The sequence below is a fragment of the Humulus lupulus genome, chromosome 4 (genome assembly GCF_963169125.1).
Source record: "Humulus lupulus chromosome 4, drHumLupu1.1, whole genome shotgun sequence".
In the NCBI taxonomy this organism is placed as follows: domain Eukaryota; kingdom Viridiplantae; phylum Streptophyta; class Magnoliopsida; order Rosales; family Cannabaceae; genus Humulus; species Humulus lupulus.
In genome coordinates this window covers 228218128-228230374 of record NC_084796.1, presented here as the reverse complement: position 1 = coordinate 228230374, position 12247 = coordinate 228218128, and the positions used below count along the sequence as shown (strand labels likewise).

The 12247-nt window shown below is 35.8% G+C and overlaps 1 protein-coding gene across 4 annotated transcripts; it reads right to left on the bottom strand.

The window, feature by feature from the left end:
* Positions 1–220: 220 nt before the first annotated feature.
* LOC133831282 (DNA glycosylase/AP lyase ROS1-like) lies at positions 221–10595 on the bottom strand. 4 transcript variants are annotated; one of them, XM_062261526.1, is made up of 21 exons: positions 10433–10595; positions 10242–10320; positions 9523–10062; positions 7131–8783; positions 6631–7035; positions 6070–6160; positions 4755–5988; positions 4562–4641; positions 4325–4409; positions 4161–4252; positions 4012–4080; positions 3857–3893; positions 3689–3771; positions 2832–3299; positions 2480–2516; positions 2331–2394; positions 2011–2150; positions 1810–1875; positions 1601–1715; positions 1475–1513; positions 221–711 (listed from the first exon to the last, which is right to left on the bottom strand). In XM_062261526.1, the coding sequence occupies exons 3-21, from the start codon at positions 9965–9967 to the stop codon at positions 596–598; spliced, it is 5319 nt and encodes a 1772-aa protein (XP_062117510.1). In that variant the 5' UTR covers positions 9968–10062; positions 10242–10320; positions 10433–10595; the 3' UTR covers positions 221–595. The 4 variants fall into 4 exon arrangements, with proteins under 4 accessions (XP_062117510.1, XP_062117511.1, XP_062117509.1 ...); XM_062261527.1 differs by having other exon boundaries at positions 9523–10058; XM_062261525.1 differs by lacking the exon at positions 10242–10320.
* Positions 10596–12247: the final 1652 nt, after the last annotated feature.

The window sequence follows — 12247 nt, the reverse complement described above, 5'->3', positions numbered from 1 at the left end:
TACTTTTGAAATGAAGATAAGTTTGTTTGGATTTTTCTTTTAAAGTTTTTAATTAACTTAAATTATTTTCATACTTTTAAAACTAGGTGACAAAAGGTTATGATTTAAGAATAACTGAGGACGAATAAACTACTAGGTTATAATATTTTGGTGGTGTCATTGTCATGACTTCATAAAGCTCCCAATTTTCGTGGTTTTGGTTATGGAAGTAGGAAGCATATACTGTACGACATGACACTCATTGGTCATACTCAACTTTGGATAGGAGCAAATGCTCAAACATGAGCAAGTAAGTTCTCTCTGAGACCAAACAATTAGGATCTATCTATCTGACTAATCATGTACATGTACTACGCTACATGGCAACATGTTTGTTCCCATCCTCAATCATGGGAACATAAACAACTCAACTAGGTTGCCTGTTCTTTCTCTTTTGGGATATTTATATATTGATACTATCTAAAAGAACCAGTTTAAATTATTTTGTTAAATAATCTAGGTTGTAATTTATGCTCTTTATAGTACATGGATTCATCATGGTAAAATTCTGGTTTTGGTGGACATCACCCTGAGTTCTCCCTTATCTACACCACCACTACATATTTTTTGCATCTCTGACTCTTTTCGCCTTGCTGGCTGGGAAGTGAAGTCTGGCTAATAGAGGCCGTGGTGCTCGTGTTTTTCGGTCAAATCCTCTCACACATACATACCCTGCAGACAAGGTGAGAAGCTTTTTAAGTAAAGCAAAATGTATGCCATGAACCATGATTCTTTTTTTCTTAACCAATATAGCAAAACAACAACAAGAAGAAATAACAAGTCTGGCTATTAGAGACTGTTGGTTTATACCTCAGGCAAAATGGGGAAGTGTGATGTATGTGCTGTTATAATTTGGATATATGTATCTATGAACAAATTTCATCAGGTCTTGTAAGTGCCATTGTGGTTTTGGACTGTCAAACAGTCAAAGACACTCTAACTGGTGTCTTTTTTATTAATTTTTTAATGAATTTTTTAAACTAAACTAAATTTTATGAATTATTCACACTGATTAAGAACTTTAATTCTCATTTAGAAAAAAAAATTCACTACTAAGATTATTTTCTGGGCTAAAAAAACATTCTATAGTTTGTTATTTTAAGGATAATGAAATTTGAAATATCAAATACTTTAAAAGCTAACTGAAATTTTCTGTCAATATGATTTGTGGGTCTTACAGAAATTCTCCTTTTCCGAACCGATCGCCATGGGAAAAAAAAGTTTGACATTGTCCATTGTAAATGTGTAGTTCACTTCGAGTAAAGTTAATCTTTGCATTGTTAATTAGATTCCTCTTATCCATATGCATACAAGTAATAAATAGAAGCTAATGGTTCTATATTTTGTTTGTTCATAGACTAACAGAAAAGTAATATGTAATATCAATAAAAATATCTAGGATGTCATGCAATTAGGAAAAGAGATTAAGGTTTACCTCTCCAGAAGCACTGTTGAATGCCTTGTGTTGTCAACCCTGGTGACATATATTTATGTTAGCACCATTAGTTTTCCTCTTGTTATCCATAAAAGTTTCTAAACCATTATCGTTTACTATATTTACCTTTAAATATACTTGGTATGGAGGTTCCAAAGTACACAGTACGCCTTTGTAGATTCCATATCCAATTTCTTGGAACATCAATTGGGTGAAGACTTGAATCATTATCCGCAAATAACTGCATGGGATGGATAATACGTGGCCAATATTAGCCATCTATTACCGTAAGCCTCAATCAGAGAGGAATATGTTTAGCTTGGTTCTAGCCTCACCTCATTAACCTGAAAGTAGGTCCCATTAAGCGGAAAGCTTCCTCTCATTGCCGTCCTACATGGTATCTGTTTGTTGACATATTTGGGCATTGCTTAATTTCATTTTCAAAGCATCATGTAGCATTCAAATCACCATTGTCATTATTACTATTGTTTAACTACACACTGGCACTGTAATAGATTTGCCAAGTGTATTCTTACCAAAATGGTTCCTCGGACTGTTTGGGAGTTTGCTTCACGCATGCTGTTGCATGAGAAACACTCCTTCTCATTGCATAAGTTGTCATATCCTTGGGAGCAACACCTCCTCTCCGGTGGCTCAATGGAGTTTGCAGTTTCACCTGAAATTGAATATAAACTGAATTGATTGGAGAGTGCAGAATTTGGAAATCTAAGGTTTGTTTTGTTGTTTTTGGTGTGTATTTGCTTCTACATCTATCTATAGATGTATATGAATCCTATAAATCTGCAAGACAGACTTGAACTATCCAAAATAGGTTTATAAGAAAGTTATCTTTGACCTGGTGTCCATATTGCCAAAAGGTAGGAGCTCGGATCATCAGGTTCTCTCTTCTCCAACTGTAACTGTATCCAATGCAAGAATCCTTTAGAGATCAAGTTTTGATAATCTAGATAATATGTACTTAGTCAATATGTAGACATAACTTACCTTTTCCAGAAGAGGGTGCGAATCTGGAAGTTCATAACTGCATCATGTTGAAGAAATATGTGAATTCATCTCTACAGTTTGGGGCATACAACAAAAATTCTTTCTACACTATTTTGAAGGTATATTTGTAAGCAGCTGAATTGCAAATCTAAATCATGTTCACTGAAATCTAAAAATCACTAATTAGCTCAGGACTACTGACCTTTGAACTTTTTTTCTATGTTATGTTGGTAAGTAATAGGAATTCTTGGAAGGTATATTAACATATCTTCTTGTTATATTTGGTTTACAAAATCTATATTTAAAAAAGTGGTGCAGTTTTCTTTTTGGTAGACCTTTTGTGCCAACTTACACTTGATGTTCGGTTCGCAGTCGGCTCACATTCTTCAGCTTGGGCATAGGAATAGAAGCAGCTTCTGGACCTAGAGAAACTAAGGCTCGGGACATTTCACCATCTTGAAGTTCCATGTTTTCTTGCATATAGTTCTGTACATTCTGAGTGAACTGTTCTATATTAAGCTTGATCGTTGGAATTTCATCAGGATCTTCATAGAAAGCATCCTCAATATCCTCTAATATTGTTGGGCTTTCAGGCTCTGGTGTTGCTGGTTCTTCAATGATGGGTTCACAACAATTGATCCCAGCTCTTGCAATTGACTGGTCATTTACTTCCATTAAGCGGTATTCCTCTGATTGTTTATTTGGATGGGGAAGGGGTAAGGGTGTTCTCTCATTAACGGTAAATTTTATGTCTTCCTTTCTTTTCTCGGTTGCAATAACTACACTTTTCTCTTCTGGCCCTGGCAGGGCAAGTCGTGCACTGCATTTAAAGTCTTGTTAATAAATTTCAAAGGATAAAATCACACTATATATCTGCAATAACAACATTTTCTCCTCTAGCCCTGGCAGGCAAGTTGCACACTGCATTCATAGTTCTTTTGTTAATTATTTGAGAGTATAAAGCACACTTAATATATATGTCAGTTTACAGTATAAAAGTTATATGATGTTTTTATATGCAACATACATTTACTCTTGATTCTATGTTGACATTCTCAGACTTTGATTAATCATAATGTAGATTTTCCATCTATTTTTCAGGCTGAACATATAAAAGGGGTTTCTACATGATAATGCTTTACTGGAGCTACTTGTGTCAAATGGATTGCATTCACAGATGTTTGGGGTTGGAGCAAATGGTATACAAACCTAGCAAATGCACTTGCAAAGTGTCTACATTCTCCTCTCATTGGACATGCATTGCAATTTGGTTTGCTTTTGGTGCAAAATACCTGCATTAAAGAATAAAATTTCAATTACTAAGAGCTCGTGACCTCAAACAAAATTTCAAACTGCAAATATCCAAATGAAGTATACCTTTCCAAATGTTATCATCTGGTAATGCAACTCATACCTGTTAACAAAAATGGGATGGCTCAGTCAAGTTCAGTTGATCAGCTTATACTTTTCTCTTATTTATGTTACGTTAACATGTCTGTTAGTTTGCAAACATAGAATTCAATTTCTCTTACAGTGTTCTTTGGTCAAGCTTGCATAGTCGGGGCCAGAGATATTTTTGAATTGATTCCAACACTGGGTACCTGTGAGGCAGCAGAATAATATATTCAAGGTTTAAGTGCTTATACTTTGCACGAGTAGAGTGGAGGCTTAGAGTGCTCACAGTTCAAGAAGATGCAGCTGTAGTGACTCAGGCAGTGGCTGAAGAGGTACCCATCCTAGTCGTACAGCTATACGTCCAACATTTGTGTCCACCTAACAAAGATGCAATAAATTGCTAATATGTATTTCATTTGGTTTGAAATCACACTTCTAATGTGAACTTACCGGGAAAGCAAGATGGTGAAGTGTCAAAAGTCTCACACACTCCACACTTTTCAGCCCCAATCCCTTTATGCTTAGCAGATACTCTCTACAAGTTCAAGTCCAGTGAGTACAAAGCGTATAACTCACAATAGATACATGGTAAGCCAGCAAACAGCTATGGAAAGATGGTAACATGCAAGAGAAATAGTTTTTAATCTAATTTGAGTTGCCAAATTGTGAACTGGGTTCTTGGCTTACTTTGCTTGGTCAGGTGGAACGTCTCTCAGCCACTCAAGATCAATACTTCCATGTTCTCTCACCAGCCGGTTAAGGAAATCCTGCATGAACTTCTCAGTAAGAAGTAGACTTTAAAGGGTTTCATAAAATGTATGTTATATTCTAGAACTACATTACCTCAACTGTTAAAATATATTGAATGTTACACTTGTACCTTGATTCGCTCTGCAAGCCTGTTATTCATCCCTCGTTCTCTAATTGTGTGAGAAATTTCACTGACATCTGCACATCTTACAGCCTCCCAGTCCAAGGAGTCCATTGTCTTTGTTGTTCTTTCTCTTCTTCCATTAGCTTCTGCTTGTTTCCTTAGTTTGTCCCAGTCCTGATTATCTGTGTTCTCCTTTCCAGCTTTCCTACTCTTTGGTTTTGAAGTAGCAGCATCCAGCTCACTGCACCCCTTAGTTAATGAATGGCCACACTCGTTTAAATCTGCTTCTGCTGTCTGTTTCAAAACTTCTAGGGTTTCTTCAGAGTGGATTGTTAAATTCTGTTGTATTATACTGCTTTTTTCCGAACTCAATGATACAGCAACTTTGAGGTTTCCAACAATGCTGCTTTGAGATTCAACGAGTATGTTTTTGTTGGTCTGAATGATGTCATCTGATTCATTGGGCCTTGTTGCTTCTTGCGGAATCACTGTCATCTGTTTGTGAATAGTGACTTGAGTTGCAGATTCCACTGTTAGTGTACTCTGATCACTTGCACTGTTTTCAGCTTTGTTCCGGGATGTATCTGTAGATCCCATCTCTAGGAATTTCTCAAAGCTCTCAATCAATGTTAATCCTGCATTAGGGGTTTCCTGCAAGTGGGGGTTATTGACAGGGTATCTGGATGATCCCAAGGAACATGTGGAACTAACTTTGTCTATATTTTGTCTTTTATCATCATGCTCTGTAGCTCTAGACTTGTTGCAAACATTGTTTGACTTGTTAGAGACAATATCTTGACTTTCATGGTAAACTTCTTGTAGCATGGAGGATTCATCTTTGTGCTGACCTTCCAATGATGAAATGGAGTCTTCAAAACTTTCACATATACTTTTACTTGTTAGAACATCTGCATCTGAGTTGCTCTCTGAGCATGATATTGATTTATCATGAGTTCGCGACAAAGAATCTGAAGCGTGCTGCAAAGAAATTAAACTAGTTGCTTTCTCATTGTGCTCCTTCTCACATTGATTAGCGCTGCTTTCTTCACTTACATTTCTGTCAATAATTGCGATTTCATTATGTTCTGCATCAGGAGGAGCCGGTGAAGGCCAGCCACAAATGGGTTGGTTTGAAGTGTTTTCAGCTAAGCACTCTTGTGGTTCATCTGATACTGAGCAGGCTATGTCATGATTCCTTGATTTAAGGGGAAAATGTGCAGCAAGCGCCATGAAAGCAGAGCTATAACACCATAAAGAGATTGGTCAGAGAAATTTCTACTCTATGTCTATTTAATATCCAGTTGACTAATAAAAGTATTACCTTGATAAATGATCTGAGACGTTTTGAGTAAGAAAGACACCAACGACTGAATCTAGAACTGATCCCTTCCACTGAGAGAATCGTCTATCTCCTGCATAAGTTGCACATTGTCATTATTGTTTTGTACGTGATGTATTACGACTTAGTAAGCATTGAAGTACTACTATACTAAAATTTCACAAATTTCTTTAGCTGCGTAAGCTTTACTAGACAAAGTCTATTGCCCTGGAGTGTGAGTATTCACCCATCTAAGATCAAGGTGTACATGTCTTTCCATTAATTTTTTATTTGATTGGGCTTATTTTTGCAAGAGAAAATTTTCACAGCGATTTCTCATTTTATGGAGTGGCTCTTTTACATCTTCATTAGTTTTTATTACTAATGTTCCTTTAGATTAGGATGTAGGTAGAACTGTAAATTTCACTGCATCATATGCAGTGGCCATTTCTAGTAACTTGACCACCGTACCCAGGATATCTTGGTAAGTTGTGTTTTTTTGTTCACAAAACTACCTTCCCAATCTGTTGGAAATACTTGGTGCCTGGTTAGAAACATTCGTACCTTGCACAAGATGCATTCTTGCAATAAAAGAGTCTGCTCGTCCTCGGAAAACTGTGCGCTCTTCTTCCCACCATTTTGCCTTATCTTCATCTGTTCCATCAATACCTTCGCTATTTATATTTTCCAATAGAAGTTTCCATACTTTATTAGTTTCTTCATCTAGGTCTACTTTAGGCCGAGGACGAGTTTTCTTCGGAAGATCAAATGAACCCTTAAAGGGTACAACTGTGCCATCTCTCCTATATAGAACGAGTGCATTGTGTTCTTGGTATCTTGTATGAAAAGGAACCATTGCATTTCTCTCTTGAAATTCAACTATGGTATTTTCCTTATTGATGTCTAAGCATTTCAGTTGCTTGTCAATTACATCAAGCATCCCTGTCCACAGTACATCACGAGGTGAACCTGCAATAAGTGTGAAGATCACTATCTGCAAATTGGGTATGAAAAACGTAGTAGATAGCCTGTATAAAATAAGATGGTGTTTTTGATTCAAGTACCTGATAACTTAGAATAAGATCGTTGGTTATGTTCGAATGCTGGAAAGTTTCTCTTTGCTGATCGTCTCTTCCTTGCAAGTGTTGTCCTTGTCTGTGCAATCAGAGCATTCATGCAGGTGTCGGTTCTGTGGAAGTTCTCAACTCTCTTCTCATTTTGGTACACCACTTTTGTTTTATCAGGATAAGGTTTTCCCATGTTGTGCTCTGCTATAGTTAGTGAAGCCAAATCGCGAGTTCTTTTAGCATTTCGAGATCTTTTCTTTGTCGGTGTCTCCTTTGGACTTAAAGCCATGATGATGCATTCAGTATCAGTTTGCAGGTTTTTCAGAAGCTTACTAGGATTAGATTGAGGACTCATGAAGTTGTTGGTTTTTGATCCATAAGGATTTTCTCTGGTATTATTTTGAGGGTACACAGTTATAATATCTCCAATGTCTTTTGCTGTTGTAATATCATGCCCTTGCCCCTTTTCTGTTCTCTTTCTTTTGTTGTGTGACCAAGGGATCAAATACGTATGTAAACTATTATAGTGATCCCTGTACATATTACTGCTGTTGGTATGAGCTTGTTTGACCGCACAATGATGGTCTCTCTTAGATTCTTTAGTTTGTTCATTTCCTTCAGCCAGATTTACACTACTGCTGCAGTCAGAATCATTTGGGCTCATTGGGTATGGATGAGTGTCCCCCTCCAACAGTTGTTGTACGGATTTTTCATGTTGAATGTTGGCAGTCATGCGAACATCTTTATTGTCCTCTTGAATATGGACCTTCATTTTCACCAAAGCAGAGTTTCTTACAACAGGAACTGATGTTCTTACAGTTTCTGTTTCATTCTTTGACAGGCAACCTTCCTCCATATGATGCGTGGAACAGTTTTCACGGGCAGTGCCTGCTTTTTTTTTTTCTACCATCATCACTTCAATTTCATGACATACTTGAATGGTTGATTTCGATATAGCTTTTCTGTTGCTGTAATGATGTAGCTGTGTCTCTGAACTTACATTGAGAGAACATCTTGCATCATCAGATTTTAATTGCATCTCTTCAAAATTCAAGGGCCTTTTGCATGACTTCTTGGCAGGCGTTAGCAATTTGGAGTCATTACACTCTCCAGCTAGTTCTGGCAGAGTTTCTGATGCCTTTTCTACTTTATTCCTTCTAACATATTTTCTCTTCACTGTTGAGTTTTTACTGGAATCAGCAGGCTTTGGGGTTACCGGCTTTGGGGTTTTTGGTTTGCCTTCTTTGACCACCTTGGGCCTGTGCCTTCTCCTTTTTGGTTTCTGCTGTGGTGTTTTATTCAGGTTGACTTCCTGGATGTCTCCCTGATCGAGGTTTTGATTCGCCTGAAGTGCTGTGGGATCTGCAGCTGCTAAAAGATCACTAGCAGGTCGTGTGCTTTCTTTAAGACTATTTAACTCATTGGCATCAACCATCTTGGTAGTGTTTTTATTCATCTGCTTCACTCTTTCCTGATCTTGTACGTCATCTACAAACAAGTTTTGCATTCTAGAATCCCTTTTGCTATATACTTTCAAGGACTTATCTGGTGTTACAGGCACAAAATTGTGGATGCCCTTGCCAGGTGAAGTATCGAATCCAGGTGTCAAATTAAGATCATAAGAATGCTGGTGATGTACTAGAGAATTGTCTGCAAGTTTTTTTTTTCTCATGAGTGTTCATTTAAAAATTTATCAACTACAGAACTTGTTTCCCCTATAAAATAATATGATTTGCAAAGGTTGAACAAAAACACCAAATACTTCAAAAACTAATGAATTGCAAGATGAAATGTCCTACATGCTGGCATTCAATGTCTGTTCTGTGATGGGTGATCCTATAATTTGTTCTTACAGCATTTTATATCTTCTAATGATCATAACATATCACCACTCAATACTACTGCTCTCCTGCCACTATTCTTATCCTAGTATTCACACGATCCTTGTAGTAGTTATAACAATCTGATGTTTTCTCTAATATATAAATACAAAAAGGCATTAAGAGCATGTAGTAAAACATGTCTTCTAATAATATGATTTGCAAAGCTCGAACAAAAACGTCAATAACTTCACAAGATAATGAATTGTGACAATATTAAGCAGCAGATGAAATGTCTAATCTGTGATTGGTGATCCTGTGTTCTTTTCTTTTCAGCATTCGGTTCAACTTCATGTCTTTTATGTAATCATCACTCAATACTACTGCTCTCCTGCCTTCCCCTATTCTAATCCTAGTAGTTCATCTTTTACTATGTCATTTCTGGGCAGCTACATTCACACTATCCTTATAGCAGTTACAACACAATCTCATATTTTCTTCAATATATGGATACAAAAAGGCACATAACAAGAGCATACACAAAAACAAGTTGGGTCAGTCCCACGTACCTTGGCAGCATCTACAATCTCCAAGACTGCTCTCATGGTTTCCGGGTTGCCATGTTGCGGAGGACTCGCTGGACTCCCCCAAATTGCCTACATTCTGCTCCTTTTCAGCACAAAGAACAGAACTTTCCGCTACACCATCACTCTTCTGCGGCGCCAGAGAACGGTACGCCATATTTCGGGCCTCTACTTGCATCAAGAGCTCTTGGAAAGAAAAATGTCTCTGGCTTTCCGCTGCATCAAAGTGAAGCTTCATCAACCGTCCCACATTGTTAACAGATTCCCAATTGTTGAAGTTGTTTCTTTCTGTGACACCATCTGGTATGATAGGCCCATGGCCATGGATCAGCTTCTCTTCATCCAAATTTGGCTTTGCAGGGGTCACCGGAATCCATGAAACCTGATTACGTGACTCACTTCTGCTCTGCACTTCACTAACATCATCCATTCCTCAGCTTCCAGTGAATCTGGGAAATTACCTTTTTACCCTTGCTCTCCAGCTATTTTCAGGCACATAAGCTTTGCCGGAGTGCAGTTTTCTGTCTTTTCCGACAAAGATTCGTTCCGAACACAAAAACCAAATAAAACAAAATGTTTCTCAAGTTAGACGAAAATGCCATAAAATAATTGAGAACCAGCTTCATCAAGTCCAAAAAGTATTAATTTAAAGCTTAATAAAAAAATTAAAAATATAAACATTTCTCTCATCGGAAATTACATACAGAGTTGTGCAGAAATATCATGAGAGGTATTTTGTTGAAGATTTAAGTAGTATTTTGTTATTACTCACGGGTCTTATGACTGTAAAAAATAATGGGAGAACAGAAAAGCAGAGATTCTCTCAGATAATGCCACGTAATAATAATTAAAAATATTTATACATATTACAAGAGTAAATTCTGGAGAGAGTTACCGGAGAAATTATGGAATGCCGGAGCCGGAGATCTATTCAGTCACTGTTAGAAGATCAAAAACTAAGTATTTACTCACAGAAAGTGAGGAAATTAGAAGAAGAAGAAGAAAACGAAAACAAAAACAGCGGTCGTCATCATTATTCCAAGCTCTGTGAATAAACTGAGAGATATGACTCATTTACCCAGTCAACTACTTAATCCTTAAATAAAAACTTTATTATATAATTAATAGACTTATTATGAATCGTCTGAAACAAACAAGGGTAAAGCTGTAAAAGACCGTTGGCCAATCCGATAATAATAGATAGTGTATAGCTTTGTGAAGCGGTGTTAGCAGAGAAGTCATACGCGTGACCCAACTGATGTTCATGGATGCATGCTTACGTGGCGTTTCTGTCTTGACACTTGGCACGTGAGTGGTCTCAATACCTATAATCTTTCGTAAACGTCGTTTCTTTGCCGTTAGATCCGGCGATGCGTTCGAGGGGGTTGTTGGGTCGATCGAGTCAGTAGAAAAAAACAAAAGTGTTTATATATTTATTTTTTATAATTGGAGTTTGTAGTAATTAGGTTTATTCCACAGGTAGATGACGGAGCCGTCGTACACGGCGTTAGTGGGTCTTGTTAGCACGCTTATCCAAAATGGGAGGTTGATGGTGTTAATTGGATTAGGTGCCAACGGTGGCAGCACTTTATGATTCTTTTTCAGCGGTGATGATTTTCAGTGATGGTTTTAAGGAGAGATTATTTTATTATTTCTTTTGACTACGTACTATTCTTTTCACTTCTAATACCATGAAACACTACTAGTGTCCTACGATTACCGGTAAATTTTATAATATTAAATTCTTATGTAGATCTCATCTATTTACATGCATAATATTGGACGTGAATGTAAGTTGACTTCAAAAACAGCTAAAAGACAAATTTTATATAATCACGACATTCGTAACTGTTTTACATATTCAAAAAAGATCTTGGACAAAAATAACTTTATATCTAACTTAATATGCATACAATCATATCTGGTTGTATGCATAATATTTATAGCATAGAAAGTTCATTCAATATGTGTCATATATATATATACGGTCTTTATAAAAAGCTACTTATGTAGTAATTTGAATGTTATTTTATAGTATTTTTGTAAATAATGTGTAATGCATTTTTTTAAATTTTATTTATAAAATTTATTAATTATTTTTATTAAATTTGTATGATTATTAAATAAATAATATTATATATAAAAAAATAACATATAAATATATTAAAAAAATTAAACAAAAATATTATTTATATATATTTAAAATAATACGATAGATTTTTACATCACAAACTATCATATTTAAAGTACAAAATATTTATGATATTATTTAAATTACATATCAATGATTGGAGAATAAAGTTTTTTATTATTGATAGAAGATAAATGTTATTCTAATTTCTTATTTAGTTACACAATCATATTATTTGTATACACACGACATTTATATATGATGTATTTATTATGTATTATATATTAATATTTTATAACATGTGAATTTATATTAATATAATTATTAAATATTTAGTTTTCTATTAAATATTATTATAATAATAATATAAACAAGAGCGACTACAACACATTTACTTTTTTTACAACACTGATGCATCATTTTTCTATTTTCGGCACCTGGATAGATATAATCTCAATTTTTCTATATGACGGTGTACATTGTAGCTATCTAGAACATCTTACAAATTTTCAAGAAATTATGAATAAATTATGATACCTAAAATAGAGTTTAAACTGTATGTTCCACTCGTGCTTGTTT